The 21,162-nt window shown below is 41.6% G+C and overlaps 1 protein-coding gene across 1 annotated transcript in view; it reads left to right on the forward strand.

The window, feature by feature from the left end:
- The window catches only part of NTRK2 (neurotrophic receptor tyrosine kinase 2), a 211,382-nt gene that overhangs the window by 150,577 nt on the left and 39,643 nt on the right, over window positions 1-21,162 (forward strand). Inside the window, exons 13-15 of the mRNA XM_055699474.1 lie at window positions 2,301-2,431; window positions 8,643-8,815; window positions 12,398-12,632. Coding sequence (XP_055555449.1) covers window positions 2,301-2,431; window positions 8,643-8,815; window positions 12,398-12,632 — 539 coding nt within the window. The remainder of the gene's footprint in view (window positions 1-2,300; window positions 2,432-8,642; window positions 8,816-12,397; window positions 12,633-21,162) is intronic.

Genomic DNA, 21,162 nt, shown 5'->3' on the forward strand with positions numbered 1-21,162 from the left:
CTTTGTGAACACTTTAAGATGGTGACACTGGCAACATGGAGCTGAACTTCTCTCTTGGGAAGGAAGAGAGAGATTCTCCTGGTGATACTGGTCAAGCAGAGGGAAAGAGAAGAATTCCCCAGGAGGCAGGGTTGAATGGCAGGTTTGGCAGGGGGTAGGGGGGAGTACTCATATATTAGTAAGCATTTTTTAAAGCACAGGTGATGAGGTGTGCCACACTACTGTGCTCAGCTGGTGTGCTGGGGCAGCTGTGCTCCCCAACCATCTACCTTGTGACCAGTATCAGCAGAGGCAAGGGATGCTGGTTAACTTGTGTCCATGGGGAAAAGGTGTATTTTGGTTCAGACCTGTCTTGTGCTGACTGCATTCTGTGCTTTACTTGGAAAGTCACTGCTGAGGAGTAAAATAAAATAAAAAGCGAATTCCTACTGACTGCAGGGGAGTTGCTTGGGTAGCTGGCCAAACAAAGTGTACCCAATATAAATGCATCATCACAATAAAAAGTCTTAACGCTAGACCAGAGTTTGACAAGAGTGAAAAACATTGGTACCTTCAAATCTCATTTCACGTGTACTCAGGTATTAATTAAACATGTGGCCTCTGCTAAGAGACCTGGCATCAGAGAGGGGGACAGGCAATGCCCCCCCTTGCAGCCACCGGCTGCAGAGACACAAAGAAGCCCTGGTAAGTCTGGTGTGGCATGGGGAGAAGCTGGCTTTCCTCGCTCCTCTCCCAGGGCATGGTGGGCCTGTTTGTGTGCTGGCCTGGGGGTTTCTAACAGGTTGCAGCTGCGTCTGGCGGAGGTCCACTCCTTGGGTGCACTGCCCACCTGCCAAGACTCATGATGGAGGTGCCTGGCGACATCTCTCACTCTCCTGGCTTGTTCCAGCACCGTACTCCCCTTGCGTTCATGCACATGGATATGAAGTGCATTTACATGCAGTGCACTTGTGTTCTGTCGCCATAGGCTCAGGGTGTGGGACCCACATACTTTTCTCTTGTAAACCATGGGCCCTTTCTCCAAATTCTGGTGACAGCCATGGGTACAGGCTGTGCCACTTCCCACTGCTGTTACCAGCAGCACTCCATTTTCCATCTTTTAGTAATAGAGGCAAGGTGGTTTCTGCGTAAGTGGTCATCCAGTTTGGAACAGGTGTGAGGCCAAGCATGGAGTCAGGGGTTGGTCTGCATCTGAATGTATCTTAAATTATTGGCAGGGTTCGGTCCTGGTCCCTGCAATTAAGCAGCCAATGTGAGATTCATGCCTTTGCAGAAGCCAGCCTGTTGCTTATACACAGCTATTTACTTCACTCTGTTTAGGATTTAAGTTGCAAGTAGGCTTTGTACAAACATTTCAGTATTTGCAAAAGCAGCTAAATGCACTGAGGTTAGATTCATCAGTAGATGCTGACTGTTTTGTACAATTTCGGAAATACAAGCTATCAACCCTGTTGAGTTGGCCAGTTAAACCGCCCTTGCAGCTGCTTTACTTAGCTTGAACATTGCAAATTGATAATGTATTCTACAAAATTTTCTTCTAAATGTTATTTTTTTATATGGAAGCTTGTCCTGAAAGGAAAATATGTGTTGAACAAAAATGCTCAAGGACTTTGATGTCTGAATCAATTGATTCTGAGCAGCAATTCAGTTAAGGCTCTGTCCACTATGCTGACTAAAACCTTTGTCCATCTTTTATTTCTTTTACTTCAGAGCAATACTGTAAATCACATTTGCGAGAATGAAGTTTCTATCTTATTGTAACCGTAGTATAGCACAGAGAGGGAAAGCAGTTGAACAAGTAGTAAGAGAACCAGAGAGTAAGTTGGACTGACTTGAAAGAGGGCACATTTTGTTTTCTTGGATTAGGTTATTTTAAAAACTTTTTGGTTTTGTATGAGAAAGTTCGGATATTGCTAGAGGTACAAAAATAGAAGTGATATGAGAAAGGTTTGGTTTGTTTCCTGATTCTTGGCCTTCAAGTTTTTTAAAAAAGCAGCATTGGCTGTTATGTATGCTCTGTAGCAGTTTTCCTAACACGGTGATAAATGGCCTTTTCCCAGGTGACTCTTAGTTCCATGTCTTCTTAGCCAGCAAATGCGCTACTCTCCAGATATAAATATATTAACTCAGTCTTTTTTGACAAAGCACTAATGAATGACACAGACAAGCACTTTGATTTCTTCCACAACATGCACCCCACTTTACAGGCAACCCTGTTTCCATGTGGCTGTAAGCATGGACCATGTCCCATCCTGACCTTGCAGCTTACTTCTGACCTCCGTTTTGTCTTCTCTTCACAGTTGTGCAGCACATCAAGCGCCACAATATTGTTCTCAAGAGAGAATTGGGAGAAGGTGCCTTTGGGAAAGTCTTTCTGGCGGAATGCTATAACCTCTGTCCCGAGCAGGACAAGATCTTGGTGGCAGTGAAGGTAAAAGAATCTAAGGTTTCATTATTAATTCATGGTTGTAGCTAATGCTATTTTATTTGTAAATGATTGTTTGCCTATTCCATAGCCCAGTGTAACTGCTCTGATATATGTGGAAGGGTTAACAAGGCTAATGGAGTGTTAAGAGAATGTGATATTTGATCTTGCTGAGAATTATAAAATGAGAGCTGAATTTCACAAGGAAAAGGGGGGAAACAGACTGTGTTACAAAGGGGCAAAATCTTTTTAATTAGTGAAAAATAATGTCTGGGTTATTAAAAATACATGTGACATATATGTGTGTCTAAAAAAATATAATCTGTTACTTGCTAAGCTAAGTTACATGTGTAATTGCCAGTCAAAGGCGGCCTTTCTTTTTCAGGATTGTGCCATTGTTTTGGTCAGCCACTGACAATATCTGTGCGTAATTGTCATTACTATAACTGCCAGGAATTTTATAACAAACTTGCAGATAATATTGTCATGTGCTGTAAAACACTGGCTATATGGAAATCCAAAAGCCATGATATGACATGGAGGAGTGATTCTTGATTATACAGCTCCAGTCGGCTCTCCCAAAATGCAGTCCAGGGGAGGAGGAAGCTATAAGAAAACAGCCATAACCTCGAAGTTTCAAGTATACAGAACAGTTCTCACATTTCTGGGGAAAAAACCCAAGGGATTTATTTGGTTCTTCTATAGGGCACAGGCTACATGGTATGTTGGGAATCTACTAAGGAGTAAGATTTCCAGCTTGGTCTCAGGCTCAGACACCAAACTTCCTTCACCATACCAAGCTTTTTCATCCACCAAAATGGAAGGGCTGCGGCTGGTTGTTGACCTCAGCTATGAATGTATGCTAGAAACAGTATCGGTGAAACTACTCTCTTAAGAGTTTACAAAGTCTCCCTGGAGACAATCTCTTATCTCCATCTATAGTGTTCTGTCAGAAGCTGAACAAGGTGCCTAGCATTTGAAGTATCTCATTAAATGGAGGGGAATACACATTTAGAATTTGTGGTGTGCCTGGGCATCAGAAAATAACTTTATCTGACTAGTCACAATTAAGCAACCATGTGTACATTTTGGATCGAACCATACAGTAAAAGAAATTGAGTAATTATCTTTCTGGATTTGGAAACAAGAATAGAATTTTGGATCTGTCAGTGAGAGAACATGAAAAGAGGATGGATTTGTGGAGTACTTTCTTGCTTCATCAAAAATAACAGGTTTTGGGGGGTTGCCAGGAGTACTAGCTTTTTGATACTTGGGAGATGTTCAGTCATGTTGACTGGTGAGAAAAAATTAAGCCCTGAAGGGATAGATCATAGATAGGAGAAAGCAAGAGAGAGGAAGTGGCAAAACTAGATCTGAATGAATTTTCTGTTGTATTTTGGTGAAGCTAGAGTGGAAGTTGCCTTTCTTCTGTCACTTCAGGGAACTGCTTGATAGCAAGATAGAAGTCTTTCCATTCACTTGCTCCCTTTGAAAGTCCTGACAAAATGGAGCCTAGCACTGCTGCTGTTAAATGCTGTGCCACACTTGCTCTCTGCTGCTCTTCCTCAGTATGATTCACAAGGAGTAGCATTCAGCCTTTCAAGGGAGAGATGTCTCCATGGATTTAGATGACAATTCTATCTGTTTTCTGGCACAGCTGTCATACTTCTTTTTTACCAGATCCACTCTTTGTATGGTCCTTAATAAGGATCTTGCAGGAAGCTATGGGAAGAATTACCTTTGCAGACAGGTTATGCCCATTTTTAGTTTCTCACATTGGGTCCTGAAGATGTGACTCTGGCTGCCATCAAAGAATGATTTTTTTGCTGATCTGTGCCATTGGATTGATCCCCATATAACTGAGAGGTTAATTGCCAGGTGCTTCTCTCTTTCACTGTGGTACCCACCATAGCTCACAGGTATTCTCCAGTCATAGTGGAGGTCAAGGGATGGGATCTCAGTGGTGTGCAGAGAGCTAGCCAGAGGACTGTGTCCGGAGCCCACCACTGGGTGCAGGCTTTAGCAATGAATATATGTGATTATTGTTTTTTTTAATTCTAAGAGGAGCAGACAGCAGATGCCAGCAGTGGAGAGCAGCTCCTCCCAGCACACAGCAAGGGCTTTAAAAGAGCTTCATCCCTGCTGGCAAAATGGCAAAACCGCAACCCACCTGTCTCTCTGCGAAATAGATTTGGTGAGCCCAGTAGGAATAGTACTTGGTGAGGAATAAGGAGGTGCCAGGAGGATTTTGGCAGTGAGGAGGCATGGTCTCACCTGCATGGGGTGAATCAGGATGGCTGGCTGTCCCTGCCAGCTGCCTGTGCCTGCTGGTTGCTGGCTAAGTGTGCTGTACCCACCTGGCCCTGAGTATCACTCAGTCTGACTCAACCTGCACCCATCTCCTTTTTGGCCAGCCAGTATCCAAAATGCTGATACATTGCTGCAGCAAATTATTTAGGAGCTAAGAAGCCCAGAAAAATCTGGGAGGATAGAAAATCAGGCTTAGCATAAACAACTCAGTATGCCTGAGCAAAATTTTGCTCCTTGGAAGAGGAGAAAATCTGTTTTGACTTTTTGGGGGAAGCACTGAGCGTTTGGAAATGCTTTCTGTGGGTCAAACCATTTGAGCACAGGCTTAAGCACAGGTTAAGCAGATTGCAAGGGCGTTGTACTAGCCTTCCCGCCAGGTGAGTTTGCACATCACATCAGTACAACATTTGCTGTGGACACTTTCAGAGAACAGAGAGTAGAAGGTGAAAAAGTTACCATTTCCTTGTGGGCCATTTTGCCATGCCACAGTGGTTGTTCAGGCCTGGATCGGTACTGTATCCTAGTAGAGTTGGATCCCCAGGCATAGTCTTGCACTAGTTCGACCTGTCCAGAGCTGGAGGTGAGGATGACTGTCAGCGCACAGGGTAGCAGCTGCCTCTGGCTTCCCTGGGAGGTTGGAGGGGGATTCACCTTGTGCTGCTGCAGGGTTGTGCTCAGCTAGCAGACTGCTATGTACATGTGGTGAAGAACATTTCCATGGCACCATCAGAGGAAAGCCAAATATTTCCAACTTTTAGGGTGTTCAGTTCAGAGGAGGATCAAAATCACCCCTTCATTTCTTGAGGAAATACACTACTCAGCACTTGTATGGTGGTGGGAAGTAGTAGTAACAATTTCATAGGGGAAGGCTGATAACAGTATGAAGGACAGCTGTTGTGAGAGTTCCATTACCAAGCCAAATGGTGATGTTGGTGAGAGCCACATTCCCCTGCTCTTGCACTGACTCGCCCATGAATGCAGCTCTGGGGTGTCAGGATGGACTGGCTGTTTGCACTCACTGCAGAGCACAGGTCTGCAGAGACCATATGCTACGTTGGTACCGGGGCAGGGACTCTGTGGAGAAGAATAAGCATGGGGTGGCGGTCCAACTGGCACAAGGATGAACTCAGCCGATGTGGAGCTCCTGTAATAGCCAGTGGGTTCCTCTGTTGCCCAAGGGAGCATGTCCCTTCTTAGTCACTGGACTGAATGGTTGATAAGTACGTGTCGTTTTACCTCAGTTCCTACTCAGGAAAAACTATAAGCTGGTGAGAGTGCTTTGCATGCAGAGCTTTGGTATACTTGTCAGTAACAACAATAAAAATGCTATGTCTTTTTTCTGGCTTTGTGCTGTTACAGTTTTATATTGGTTTTGGTTTTTCTCTTGCACTGAGAACAAGCTAAATGCATTAGTCTGTCATTTCTATGTAAATTCTACATACTTATTTTTTCACTTTCCCGCCTCCTTGCCTGACTGTGTCAGCTGTCTTTCATGCATTGTGTCTATTCTGTGTGATACATGAAATAATGAGAAGGAGGTATTGTAGTGGTGGGTGACAGAAATTCAAGTTGTCCCTCAGTAGTAGAAACCCTGCCTAAGTTTTACCTGAGTTTTAGACCTTCATGCATTTTGCTGTTTGACAGAAAATGCATAATTGCTGTGGCAACTGCTCTGTCATATGATAATTTTGCTGTTTCTGTGAGATAAAAAGTGTCTTCTGAAATGTGCAGTATTACATCCTCACAGGGCAGAGCTGTCAGGTTTTTACAGTCTTTCCAGGGAAAGAGCCCGGTGGAAAGAGGATCAGTCTATGCTTCTCCATGTCAATTTTTTTTCTGGGTTGCTATTATTTAAAAATGGGGTTTGTATGAATTGTTTTTTCTAATTCTGTTGTTGAGAATAATTACAGTCCAATTGCTTTATACATGAAACCACCGAAGAGACTCAAGAGGCAACAGAATTGTTCCCAGTGATTTCATTATGTAGTGTAGATTGGACTGTGGATTGGTGCCTGTATCGTGTTAAAGCATCACCCCAGAGCTTGGAAGCATTGGAAGACATTTCAGTTCCAGTCCTTGCTTGGTTCAGATGTAATTGTGTGGGGACCATAGTGGGGAGCCAATTTGATACCCACCTTGAATGATATAGCTGTGTATATTAATATATCATAGCTTGTGAAGCTTTGACGATGCAACATCCTTGTTGCATTGTTACTGGTAAAACTTGTGGAGGAAGGATACTGGGCCTGAAGACCCATGAGGTTTTTAAGTGGGACTCTCAGGGAAGGTGCATCTGTAGCATGAGTGATTTCTATTGCCTCTAGGATCCATAGAGCCTGAAATCCACAGGGAAAAGCCCCTGAACTTGGCAGATGGCTATCCAGTCTGCTCTGCTCCTTGTCCTCCCATCTGAACCTTATTATAGTAGCTGTTCATTTTTCAAGACCTGTGGTTGCAGCTTCACGAGTAAAGCAAGTATTTCCTCTGACAGTCATCTTTTTGTTCCTTCTCACACTTGCATAAGTATAATACAGAAAAGTGGATAGAATTGTCTCTGTTAAAGAAAAAGCTTGAACAAACCATGACTATTGCACCTAAAACCTGGGTTTGTTGGCAGGGTGATTGCACAGTATCAACTTGTTCTGTATTTGTTCTGATGAGTGGGGTTGGTCTTATGCTCTGTATATAAATTCAGGGTAGAAAATAAAATTACTAGATGGCCAGGAAAAAAACATCATTAGTTACAATAGTGCCACTACTTTCATGTCTTATCTTTCTTTGTATTAAGACTAGGTATAATTAAAATCCAGATGTCCAGAGCCCAGACATCAGTTTCTGTGAATAATAATTAGTGAACATTCGTAACCTGCTATCTTTCTCTTACTGTTTTAAAAATATTGTTTGAATTAGTTTAGTGCAACAACTGTACCTTTTGAAGGTAGAGTCTAAGAGTGGTTGATTGTCAATTACAATTATTCCTCCTTCAATTCCTGTCAGAATTTGCTTTTTTTGGTGCATGAAAGTGTTTCCTTGCTAAGAATGTTTAGTTCTTAAGAAGAGATCTGAAACTGTGTATGTGTGGCAGTTAAATTAGCATTATTTCATTATATGACATTTAAGTCTTCTATTTGGTCCAGTGTTGATATATTTCCTTCAGAATGAAAATATGCAAGAATTTAGAGCTGTATAAATAAAAGTGGGTGAAAAAAATCAACACTCCAGAATTCTGATCTGCATCTACTTCCTCTCTATCAATTTAGTATTGGTCCTCCAGTTACTTACACATATGCTTAATCTTAGGTATCTGAGTAGATTTACAGAATTTCAAATGAGTTTCTGGCTGGTGTCTTGAGGTTTTAAGTTCTGCTTCCAGGGACATACCCTTGTGTAAATCTACCTAATGTACATACAGTACACCATAGGGGCCAACATCAGCAACAGTGACATTAGTAATACATGAAGAATGCATCCACTTTCCCACTAAGTATTTTAAGCAAGCAGATTTTTTATTTTAAAGAACTTACAAGGAAGGTAAATACCAACAGGATACTAGGGTTTACCTAAGTTAAATGCTAAAGGGTGTGAACCAGGTGTGTACTTGTATATTTTGTGGATAAGACCAGTTTATTTGTTCTGTGTTTGGAAAACACTTGGATCATGAGTATTCCTGCTTCCTCTTACAACAAAAATTGTTTGAGGTGATGTGTGGCAGGAGAATGAAAATTGTACTGACAATATTTAATTGCATTTAAACATTACATCTGCATTTCTAAAAGAGTTACTAAAAAAGTACTTCCTCCATGCTTTATGCAGTAGGCTGTCCTTATGTTACCCTTACAGTGCCATCCTACATTTGCCACCTTCAGTGAATATCTCCCCTTCCTTAAATTTTTGTTTTCTTTGCCAGACACTGAAGGATGCCAGTGACAATGCCCGCAAGGATTTCCACCGCGAGGCAGAGCTGCTAACTAACCTACAACATGAGCACATCGTCAAGTTCTACGGCGTCTGTGTTGAGGGTGATCCACTCATCATGGTCTTTGAATATATGAAGCATGGAGATCTTAACAAATTCCTCAGGTAGATCCATGAACATATGTTGTGCTGCTGAGCCAGAAGTGGGCAGAGAAGATAGGTGTTCGTGGTACTTAATGTTAAATTTACTACTACCACTGGAAAATGATGATGTCTAGGAGTACAAATTTGTGCAGCTCTCGTCTTCTGTACTGGGATGTGGGGCCTGTTTCTTTGCTTGTTTGGAATTACTATTAAGTCAAGTCTTATGCTTTGCACCAAACAAATAGGAACAAAAGAAATATTGTTTCCAATATATTTCAGCATATTCTGAAATGTTTGGTTATAAATCTTACAGTGGGAATAATTTTCTTGCAGGCTTTCTGGTAGCACTTGGGAATATCCCACTCAACACCTATCCCTATCTGTAGGCGTCTAAGAGCTTTTGAAATCTAACCCTTTTCTCTTCCCTCCTCTGTGTTTTGGAAAGACTGCCATTAACCTGAAGCAAGAAAACTGTGCGCCATGGAAACCAGTGCAGTAGAAAATGCTACATCTTTATTATTATTACCCAGATTAGGGCTTTATTTCAAAAAGCTGTTCAGGAGTGTGCATCAGGAATTGAAATCTGGCAGTAAACCAGTCATAAATAAATAGATGATATCTAAGGTTCACAATAATAGGTAACACATGAACCAGGAAGTTATGAACACTAGTCTTGTGTTTGTGCCATTTCCACAAGCCTGCACTTGTTGGCATAAAAACAAACAGTTGAGAGACAGCCTTTGCTCCTATGTAAAGAAAAAAAAATTGCATAAGGGACTGTTCTTTCAAGGTCTTCTACGTCATCTTCATCAAAGGATATTACAAAGGCATTTCAATGTACTGAGATCTCTCCTGCTGAAGATAACTAGGGTTACCACTATTTTTGAAAGTTATCTATGACAAAGCTGTAAACCAATCAAAACTACTGTCCCTTTAAATGGGTTCAGGTTTTCTATCTGACTGAAATGGCTAGTGATTGCTAGTGTCACCATTTGTGCATTTCTGATAGCCTGTGTGAAATGAGTTTGTGGTCTTTCTAATCTCTGCTGAACCAGTAGCCACACTGTAAAAGCAAATTACATCAGCTAGCATCCTCCCTTATTAGCAAGGCTGCCAGCTTTGGCAGGGAGGCTAGGGCTTGAGCTGGAATGCAGAGCAAACACTACAGCTTTTTCCAGACTGATTATCTCTCTGGCAGAGGATTTAAGTATATTGTCAGAGCCATGTCAGGGCATTTCCATTTGCCTGCTTGGACCTCTGCTATGGATCACGAGAGAACTGCAGTTTCCTAAGATGCCATCCCAGTACTTTTCAGAACATTGAATTTCCATTAGAAGAAGCCAGATTCGTAGCTGGAAAGAAGTAATTTCTTACTTCACAAGAAATACTTACTCTTTCATTCTTTTTGTTTGTCCTTTTCTTACCTTGTAACTCAGATTCTGAATTACTGGACAGAAAGGTTGTTTAGCAGACAGTATATTTCTTACTTCAGGTCTTGGTTAAGAATTATAAATCATTATCGATCAGCATAAAAAGGATAAGCTGTTAAACCTAAGCCCCGATTTGTCATTCCTCTCACATTTGCTGCAGCTAGTGCTGCGGATAGAGGTGGTGCAAGCCGGCGGTCACGGCCCGTATTTCTTACCCTGCAGCGCCACCAAAGGCTGTCAGGGGAAAATGAATCGAAATGTAACTCAAACGAGCCCTACCGTCTGCCTGCAGCCAAAGCCTGTTCAGATCTAGGACTAAAGCCTCGAAGTCATGCCTGCCCTGTGCTTGTTCTAAGTAGTGGAGGATGATGTGGATCCAAAGAAATCTCTGTCTATGTTCCTGGCTGTTGCAGAGACTGAGGAGCACCTCATTTGCAGCCACCGCTACGAGGACAAGCAAGGTGGATGGAGTGTTAAGAATAATCCGAAAGTTTAATTAGATACAGACCATGTTCTCAAGGAAGCTAGTAAAAGATGAAGAGTTCTCTAATTCAGTGACTCAGAGCTCCTTGTCTGAGAGCAGTCATTAAAAAAAAATCCATGCAATGAAAAGGTACAGTGTGTTTCAATAGGTATTTGCCTGTGAGTCTTGGTTGGAGATTTCGTATCCTCATGTTTATTTGGCCCCAACCCAGACCAGCTGAATGGCTGCCTGTATGTAACCTGTGGCAGAGCGCTTCTTTGCCTGGTGCCAGATTCAGTCCCAGCAATACTATATACCCTTCTTCGTTTCTTTCTCATATCTGTCACTTTGCACATGAAATTCTTCCCCTGGGGCAATTTTAATATCATATTTCTAATAGGTAGTGTCAGATTCGATCTCACAAATTTTGATTAATTTGCAACTCTTTTCCAAACTCCTGTGCCCTTCCTCTAGGGATGAATTAAGGCCTTAGCTCTATTGATTAGAAAGGTGATCCTTTGAAACTCCTCTTTGTAGGAAGGAAGGACTTTTGAGAGAAAATAAAAAACAGTTCTAGAGTATTTGTCAAAAACAAGTAGAGAAAGGGAAGAGGAGAGGTGGTCTCTTAGAAGCAATAGTCTTCAGGAATGGAATTAAAAAAGCTTTTGAAAACACAGAACAATGGAATGGATGGAAAGGGATATTCAGAATATTAAAAGGTGTATCAAATGAGTAATGCTTGCCAGATGACCTCATGAGTTGGATAAGGATTAGCACGTAATACTCATTAAAAATGTTGTGTATACAAACGTTTATAGCTGTATGTTCAGGATACTAGGTTGTTACACTTGTATATCAGAGATAACATAGTTAAGACATGTTCCAGTGCTGGCTTTCCAAATGCAAAATGGCTCTCCCTCTGCTGGAGTATATGCAAGTTTCTCATTAATCAGTTGATTATTACATCTTAGGGCCAAGCTAGGTCTTGAAAATCTTGTATTTCTGAAGCTGTTTAGTTGTTCCAAATGGTGTGTGCTTTGTGTCCTCTTTCTGTTGTCAAGAATTCCTGGATCAGGCAGGATTCACCCTTCATGATGAAATGAGGAAAAAAGGTTTCCTGCTGTGCATTTGAATAAGAAATTGGAAGTGTAAATCTAAAATTGCTGCCTTGTTTCTCAGATGGCATCTCAGAAGGAAGTTAACTGTTTCTTCTGTAAGAAAAGATGGGAGAGTCAATGTCCTGTCTCTCTGTAGAAATCAACAAATGCTGGTCATAGGAACAATGATGCTATGCATGCCGCTTCATTGCCTTTCACTCTATTGCCTTTCGCTCTTACAGAGTGATAAGGTTTTCTTTCCTCGGTTACTGAACACCTACATTTGCCAGCCTTTCTCCAGAAAACATTGCTAGAACAGAATACAAAGAAAGGTAGTAGTAGTATTGGACAGAAGGGTATTATTATGAATGCATATGCCTTATTCCAACATCCCATTGTGTAATGCTCTTCACACCACCTGTCTTTCACACAATGAAGGAAAACAGTAAATGAAAGAAGCCAAGATAGAAATTTTCTGCTATTTCACCAATGTGTAACCCTTTTAGTTATTATATTTGAGCAAGTTAATTGTGTGGTTTTCTGCTCACTAATGCCCTTCACCTCTCCAGCTTAGCAAATGGCCTGTCACTTAATCAGCTTCTGCTTTTTGCAGGGCACATGGACCAGATGCAGTACTGATGGCAGAAGGCAACCGTCCTGCTGAGCTGACCCAATCCCAGATGCTTCACATTGCCCAGCAGATTGCAGCTGGTATGGTTTACCTGGCATCACAGCACTTCGTGCATCGGGATCTTGCTACCCGGAATTGTCTGGTTGGTGAGAACCTGCTGGTGAAGATTGGGGATTTTGGGATGTCTAGAGATGTGTACAGCACAGACTACTATAGGGTAAGTGAACTGCTGTAATTGGTAATATCCTAGGTCTCTTTCAGTCATCTTACCCTATTGATGTGACTGATTCTGTTTTTACACTTTACCATCTGTCAGGTAATTTAGAAGTCGGCATATGGAGAACGTAGTTTTGAGTTACGAATTTTTGGTAAATTTGGAAAGAGTTAATCAGATTAAGATTGGCATGTCTTATGTTGTTATGTCTTGTTCTTATGTTGGCTTTATAATAATAAATCACAGAAAGGTCTTTTTCTCTGGGCATGTTTGCTTGGCTTTAGTGAAGGAGAAGCAGCAGCAGATGAAAAGGAAGAATGGGTAATCAAATTTGGTCCAATACTTTGAATTTATTAAAATATGTTCTTATATATTGCTAAAAAAATGGAGGTATTGTATCATGTTTGTTTACTAGAGGAGTTGTAAGTACTGGACAGGAGCACTGAACCAGTTATTTTACTCAGGAAGACACTAGGTGAGAAACTTTTATATACTTAGCACCTGGAAGGCTGTCAGTAAGTTTTTCCTGCCTTAAGCCACATCTTTAGTCCTACTGCTTATGGTTGAAGAGTTTTGTGGTGGGTAAGAGTAGCCTGTCACGCTTGTTCATTCTGGCCCGGGCCATTTTCCCTAAGCTTCATTGCCATAAAATGATCTCTGAAGTTTGCAAAAGGCCTCTGCAATTGCCAAGATAAACAGGACTGTGTAGATTAATGACTGTTGTTGATGTCTTTGTACTATATGGCAAATCATGTAATTGACAGCATTTGCTGTTTGCTACCAAGTTTGTAATTTCATGATTGGAACTGAAGCTATTGGGCGTTCGTGGTTTGGGGAGGGAAACCTCTGGCCAGCAGTTAGTTATAAACCCTAGAGTTTAACCTATAAGATAAGCACCTCAGCATCTTTGAGCACATTTTATGTATCTGCCTCTCACATGACTTGTTGCCAGTGAATTCTTTATAAATAAAATGAATACCTCTTCTTTAGCCACCGAATTTGGGCTGCTGTGTCCATAAAGGTGAGTATCACCTCAGCATCAGTGTTTGGGATGCCCAGAAAAAGATTGTCTACATCTGGCTGGGGCTGGGCAGGGCAGGAGAAGCTCCACACAAGAATTATTGTTGAGTGTTGTTTCACTTAACAGCTGAGAAATAACGGTCTCTTCTATTCTTTGTCTTTCCTTTCAAGAGGCAAACCTAGTATTTAGTAAATATAAGAGCCAGATTCCTCTTATATTTTGTTGTTTTGGAAACTTGGCACTTCAAGCTGTTTGGTCAATGTAAAACAAGCATGACTGCACTTCAGAACTTGGAAGAATATACAGAATGGTAATGACTGACGCTGTGTTTGCAAGGACACCAGTGAGCATCAAAGGCCAGGGTTTCTTGGTTTTGCATCTAAAATATGAGCAATACTTTTTGGGACTGGAGGCGTGTGTCTGTTCTGTACTTCAGTGAGACTAGATTTGTTTACCACGTTCTTCATTACATGTAAGAATGAATGTCCGTGCTGTACAGTAAGTGTTTGCAAAGGCCTTGACGAGCAGCATTTTTGAACAATAAATGCTCTGCTTATTTTTGGAAAATAAGCAACAGAAAAACTACCTGCAAAAAGGGATGGAAGCTAAGTAATCATATGGGCTTCCTGGGAACGACTGAGACCTGGCACAGGTATGTAATAGTGTACTGACATGGTGTCATCTTACCTGCTGGTGTACCTCTGGGTTTAATCTTTGAGTCTTACGCATGAGCACTCAAGGAATGCTTCTACCCAACGAAGCATGAATTTAGAACAAGACCCATGACCTGGAGGAATCAGGGGTTCACCAAAGGAAATTCTGTGTGACCTGAAGAGTCCTTGGGTATCTCCCAAAGGACCTCATTCAAGGGGTACACTGCATTCCTCATTGCTTCTTATACAGAATCACCCTGTTCTTTCCTTCTTCCTCACTTTTTTTTTTTTTGAGGCCAGGAGGGGATCTGTGGGGTCCAGGGTGGAGCAGAAAGAAGAAGAAAGAGGGAGTAGTGTGTAGAGGGTGCAGTCATGGATGTGAGAGAGGGAATGAATAAGGCAGGAAAGTTAAGTGCAGAGAGGTGTTAGTAAAAGACACAAGTGTGAATGAAGGGAGAAGGTAGACAGGTGTCAGAGGGGATGAATGAAGATGTAAAGTAGCATGCATCCATCCAAATTGATGGTGTAAGCTTGTAGTATGATGGATGGGTATGAAACTTAAAAGTTGGGTAGTTGCTTGTTCTGCACAGTGAAAAAAACAAGAAAGGCTATTTCTCTGGCTCCTTGTGTTGCAGCTGGCTTCTAGCTGGGGTAAAGGAGGGTCAGAGCCACAGCCTGCCATGCCACCATATTTCACAGCGGTAAAAATTGGAAGTTAACAGTTGAGCCTGTGAGGGTTTGGCCTGCCCTGCTTGGGCCCTATGCAGGCTGGTGAGAAGCTGGTCATGAAACAGTCAAGGCTATAATGATTTCCCATACAGTTGCCTGGAGAATTATATCCATGGCAAGCCTAAGTAATGAAACTGTCAGCAATGACACTGGGATGGCACTGACCTCCCATACCTAATTGTTTATAGCAGGCTAAGTCTTTTTAACTGCTCAGTCTTAATCACATACATAGAAGCAATTCTTCCCCAACCTTGACAGCTTTAGCTGATGCATGTTGGAAGTATTTACACAGCTCCAAAAAGCTCTGCGAGAAATGGTTCAGCATTTGTGGTTTTTAATACACTGGATTCAGGTTTTTTTGGGGATCCTACTACCCTGTCAGGATGTTAGATTTGCCTGGAATGATTATTTATAGCTTCTTTCTCTAAAATAAGGATGATCCTCAGTCCTTGTTCACTGTTAAGGTTGTTAATGACATTTTGCATTGAATCAGCTCAGTTGTTAAGAGATGCTTCTGGGAAGAGGGGGAGAGAAATAACCCTTGAGCTGGAAATACATGTGATGCATGGCCCTAATTGGACAAACTTTCCTTTTTCTCCTCCATTCTTTCTTCCTTTCTTTTTCATCAGGCAGGAATCTTGTGGGTGGGGGTACCCCTGGAGTACATGCTAGCATTCAGTGTAGCAGCAATAGTTTTGGGAGTCAGACCAGAGCCTGGGGATGCAGAAAAACTACAGTGGCTTTTCTTACCCAGCACTGCTATCCACCCCAGGCCAAACTAACACGACTGTCAAGCAATTAATTTGGTCTATGTGCCAAACAGCTCCAGCAACACTCAGCTGCACTGTAGTCCTTGTAGTACAGTGGATTATTTCACAAAGTTATTTACTTGCAGAGCTTAGGTCTCGGGTTCCTTAGGGGCTTTTGTGTGTTTTGTTGATGCCTGGTTTTTGTTGTTTGGAATCCCAGCCCCCACAGGTCAAGGTTTCCCTTCTTTCCCTCTGATACCCAGGTACTATGACTCAGCAGCAGCTTTCAGTGGCTTAAAGTATTGACATTCAATCATGGGAACAACTACTTTGCTAATATTTGTTCTTGCACTCAGAGATAGTATATCAGGCCCTTTTTAGGCTTCCAGTTCAGGTCTGCATGTGGTTGATCAGTACTTGGTCTTAAAATACTTGTCTGCATTTCTTTATCATAAGAAAAAAGCTTTAAAAAGAGAAGTAAAAAAAAAAAAAAAAAAAAAAAGTTGTCTTATTCCAGTACTTGGAAAAACTTAACAGGGATATGGATATGCTTTAAATATCCAGCCTGGTCAGCCAACTACAGGCTTGAGCCAATATTTTGGATGAAACTGTGATCTCACCAGAGTGAGCAAGAACATTGCCATTAACTTCATTAGGACCAGAATTTCACCCTTCCACATTTTTATGTTTGTCCAGTGAAGGATAGAGACTCTGTTTCTGATTTAGATTTATGGAGCTCAGTTGTGTAATCCCTATTTAGCTATTGTATAGCTTACTTGCCTTTATGGACAGCACAAGGAACAGTGGAGAAAACAACCGTTCCCCTGCTTGTACAAATCGCGCAAGGATCTGTCAAAAGGCTGGGTCTATTAGTGAGGTTTCCATATTTCTTTAGGCCCCAAAGGGAGAGAGAGGTTCCTAAGTCACAAATTAGCTTCCTCCACTTCTGGCACAGGTGGGGCAGAAGACCAAGAGGATGTATTTAAAGTGGAAAGTCCACTGACTCAGTTTCTCTTTAAGATTTTGTACCATGTTTTGCTAGTTAAAGAGAGCATAGCATGTAGGATTGGAAGAAGCAACATAGGTAACTGAGTCTCGCAGGAACCTTTCTAGTCTTGCAGGAAGCCAAGCAGTAGGGTAGGAGGAGGTACATGTCTCAGACCTCCTCAAGCCACATGGAAAAGCCTAACACTGATTAACACTTCACCCCCTTCTAAATGAGGCACCAAACCCCATAAATATCCCAGTCTGCCAGGGAAAAGAGGAGGTGTCAAGGGTATCAACAGTGTCCTAAGCACCTAAAGAGAAATTATGTTTGGCAACAATTCCTGAGTTACCCAGAGAAGCCGTGGATGTCCCCTCCCTGGAAGTGCTCAAGGCCAGGTTGGATGATGTTTCAGCAGCCTGGTCTAGTGGAAGGTGTCCATACCTGTGACAGGGGGGTTGGAGCTAGGTGATCTTTAAGGTCCCTTCCAACCCAAACCATTCTGATTCTATGATTCCTTGATCTTAGAAAATCAGCCACACATGACACATAACAGGAGGTGACAGCAATCCCCATCAGTCTGTCTCAGGGAGAACTACCTTCTAAGCTGGCAAATTGTAATGTGATGAGTGCATGAGGCAGATGCAGCAGCCTGTGGCATTACTGGGGTTTGGTGACAACCGTCAGAGCACATCTGGCCCTGTTGCCTGTCCTCAGTGCCTCAGAGCAGTGTGGGAACTGAAGTTGACCCAGAGGCAGATCATACAGGAAGAGGGAAAACAAAAATGCAGGTGGCCAACACAAGTCCTGAAGAAAGACATTAGTTAATAAGTCAATACAGAGCAGTGTGCAAAATGCTGACAGGCTTCTTCTCAAGTATCTCCCAGGTATACCACCAAATTGGATATCAGCAGTCTTGTGTCACTGAAGCTTGAACTTCTAACTCCTGGATTACTCCTGTCCTGTCACACAGCCCCCTCCATCAAAGTGTATGTTGCAAATAAGTAGGATCATGCTGCCAGAGCTTTCCCTGGAAGGCTGTTCCACAACCTCACTGTCCTAATGGCTGCAAATTTTGGTTTTTTATCAGCAGCCTGGATTAACTCATGACCAAAGTACACCTCCTTGATCACATTATACTCCTCCCTTCTTAGCTTTTACATTTCAAGTGCATTTAGAAGAAGTGCTCCTTTCCTCTCCCAAACTGTTTTGGAGGGTTAAAAAAAGCACACTGTCAGGAGAAATGGTTCTTAATTTTTCTTCTCATAGTAGCCTTCTCCCATGACTTTCAGTGTATGAAACAGTAGTTTCTGTGTCTCTTTCTGCTACAGACATCACTAGAACTATGAGCAGTATTTTCCAAATGAGATTTTGCCCATTCTTGGATCAGAGGCGCTTCCCAGGCTCTCATGAAAACGTGCTGCATGGTACATCCTAGACTTGCATAGCCTTGTGTCTTTGGCACACAGTCACTGTATTGTCAAACAGTTCCCTGGGCCATTCTCATCTTCCATTCCTTCCAAATGAAGAACATCCCTTAAGTTTTTGGTTTCAATCCCTCACTGAATGATTTTGTAGTACGTACTGCCACATTTTGTGGCTGTTGTATCTCTCTTAGTTTTAGTGTCTTTGGAGGTTGCTTTTTTTAAAAAAAAATAAAATTCAGGTCTTGTCTGATTTGGTGGTGAGTAAACAACTAAAGAAACAGAATCATGGTACCAAAAAATAAACAGCTGAGGCAGTGAGAAAGAGTTGTAAGGAAGATTCCTGGATTTTTGTGGCTTTGTTTCTTAATGTTTTACTTCTTTATTACTTCTATTTAATGTTAACATTAAGTAAGCATTTTGGGAAAGGGTATCTTTTTAAAGTTCCTGTACACTTTCAGTTAAGACATGATAAGTTCTTAATTCTTAGTTTTACTAAGGCTTAATATTACTTCTTAGCCTACCAGGAAGACTTCCAGAAAAAGGATTACACAATTTGCTGTTCTGGGCAAATTATAAGAACACCCAGCTTTCAGACCTTCTCTCTGCATAAAAAGGTCAAAAACCCTTTTGAGAAACCATTTTGACACTTGGGAGTATCATAGTCCTCAGCATACAGTCCTGATTCTGATCTCCATTGTTGCTTAGCAAAGCCAGAGTAGCAGTTTGAAGAAAGTGAAATAACATTAGTCAATGGCAAAGAACATCTTGCCACTAGGCATAGTCCTTCCTTCATGTGTGAGTCTAATATTGTAGGGTGCTGTATTTCTGGCAACTGCATAATACAATTTTCTGGTGAATCTCTGTATGAAACATTTGCTAAAAGATAGTGCTAGTAAAATAATCACCAGAAAGTGGTCTCACTTAAGCTATTTCCAGTACCAAATGCCTGTATCCAAAGAGAATTAACGCATGACAGCAAGGGGCTAAAAAAAGAAAAGGCTGGTTTATCATTATTTGGGCTGTAACTAGCCAGGCAAGCACCACAATACAAATGTTTACAGTGAGGAACAAGTGTCTGTCTACTCTGAAAGGGCAACAGCAGCAAACACCTGTAGGTCTCAGCTGTCACTACAGAAATGAATACCTGTGTGTGGGAGTTTGAAGGATGCTGCACTAAAGAAAACAAGAAAGAGTTACTGAGAAGTCAAGCAGCTTGTCAAGGCATCCTCGTAGGTGTGTGTATTGAATTGTCACAGTTTGAAGGCACAGTTTGAAGGCTTTTTATTAGCTGCTATTTTTGCATCCATTGCTCAAAAGGAAATTATCTGCTTCCCTACATGGACTTCTCGGCTCTCCTCCTCCGTCAGAGGCTCATTGCATCATGTGTAGCTGGGGAGGACAGAGGGTTCCAGCAGTCCTAGAGGACGTGCACAAATGATTTCATGCAACTGGAAACAATATAGGAAATAATCAGCCAGCTAGAGAGATGTAAATTTGAACTAGCTGCCTTGAAGTCAGTGCACTAACTCTGAATTTAAAGTAACATAATCACAAGCAGAACTAGACCTAATGATTTTAGAGGGCTTTTAGGCTTCCTAAAGGTCACCACAATGTCAGCATTTAGAAACTCGTATGCACCAGGACATGGCATTATCCTGATGCTAAAGGATTAGCAGCATGGCTTGATGCCTGTTACTACTTGTCCGTGCCAGAGTACATTCTGTTGTGTGCAGGAAGCATGCTTTTTCCCCAGCTCTTACCTACCCATCCCTGACCGCTGGTGTTTTGTCTGGACTTGCAGTTTTCTAACCGGCTCAGCTCTACACAGAGAGGCCAAATTCAGCTGTGTCTCAAGCAAGTACAGTTCTGTCTTTTTTAGCATGGCTATAGATGTAGTCACTTCTCCAGTGAAGTTTTCTCATCATCTTCACACCAGGGTCATCGGTCTTACTTACAGTTCTGTTCTATCTGTTTTCACTGTCACAGATCCTAAAAGGGGAGTCCAAGAAAGTTTTGCATATCTAGGAGAAGGAACATTAGATGTCTCATGTGTGTAGTATGCTGCATTTAAGAGTGAGTTCTTAATAAACTACATCTTGCAGAATTAATGACAAGACGGTAATACAGAAAATGAGATTTTCAACTGGGAGGCTGTGACATACTTTGTTTTGCCAGAATTAAGCCCCTTCTCACATGAAATGTGAGCTCCATGGGTCCTGGAGCACATTCTCCTTCAGACTGTGAGATCAAAATGTGTAGAGAGGGCAGAAACAGAAAAACATAATAACTAGGTTGAAAAGTGGAGCTGATTAAAAGACAAACTAGAGCAGAGTGACCTTGCTTCTGTGACCAGTTACTTGACAACTTACTGTGTTTGGGTGTCTAATTATTCCTTTGTAAATCCACCCTCATTATATTCACAACATGGTCCTCATGCAGGGTGTCAAGAAATAGGTTCATCTTGAGAAAATAAGCTTAGCCAGGAAGCAGCACCTAGAAACATATGCCATGAAATACAGAAATCCTGTTGAACTATAGCTGAAAGCTTTGAATATATGTCAATCAAAAAATTAATTCAAAGTGTTTGGAAATTTTCAAATGGAAATTTTCCCTCTATTTGTTTCTGTTAAAAAGAGTTTTAAGAATTTACTGTTTGGTTCCATTTTGGTTATAAAAGAGATATTACAGTTTTCAAATGGATAGAAATTTTGGGTTTCCCACCCCATTTTTAAAGCATTTTAATGGTGTGGTGTCCAGCGGGGTTACTCCTGCTGTATGTTGTCGGTAAAGGGCCTTAGGATTCATATGCATGCTATAGAAAAGCAGAAAATTTACAGTCAGCATCAGTGGTGGCTGACACAAGCTTTTCTGTTGAGGGGCTCTTATCACAGATGTTCATTAACTTAAAAAGTACTTTTAAAATTATATATACAAAACTGAATCATTCTCAAAAATAACTACACATATGG

The sequence above is a fragment of the Falco cherrug genome, chromosome Z, assembly GCF_023634085.1.
Source record: "Falco cherrug isolate bFalChe1 chromosome Z, bFalChe1.pri, whole genome shotgun sequence".
NCBI classification, from domain to species: Eukaryota; Metazoa; Chordata; class Aves; order Falconiformes; family Falconidae; genus Falco; species Falco cherrug.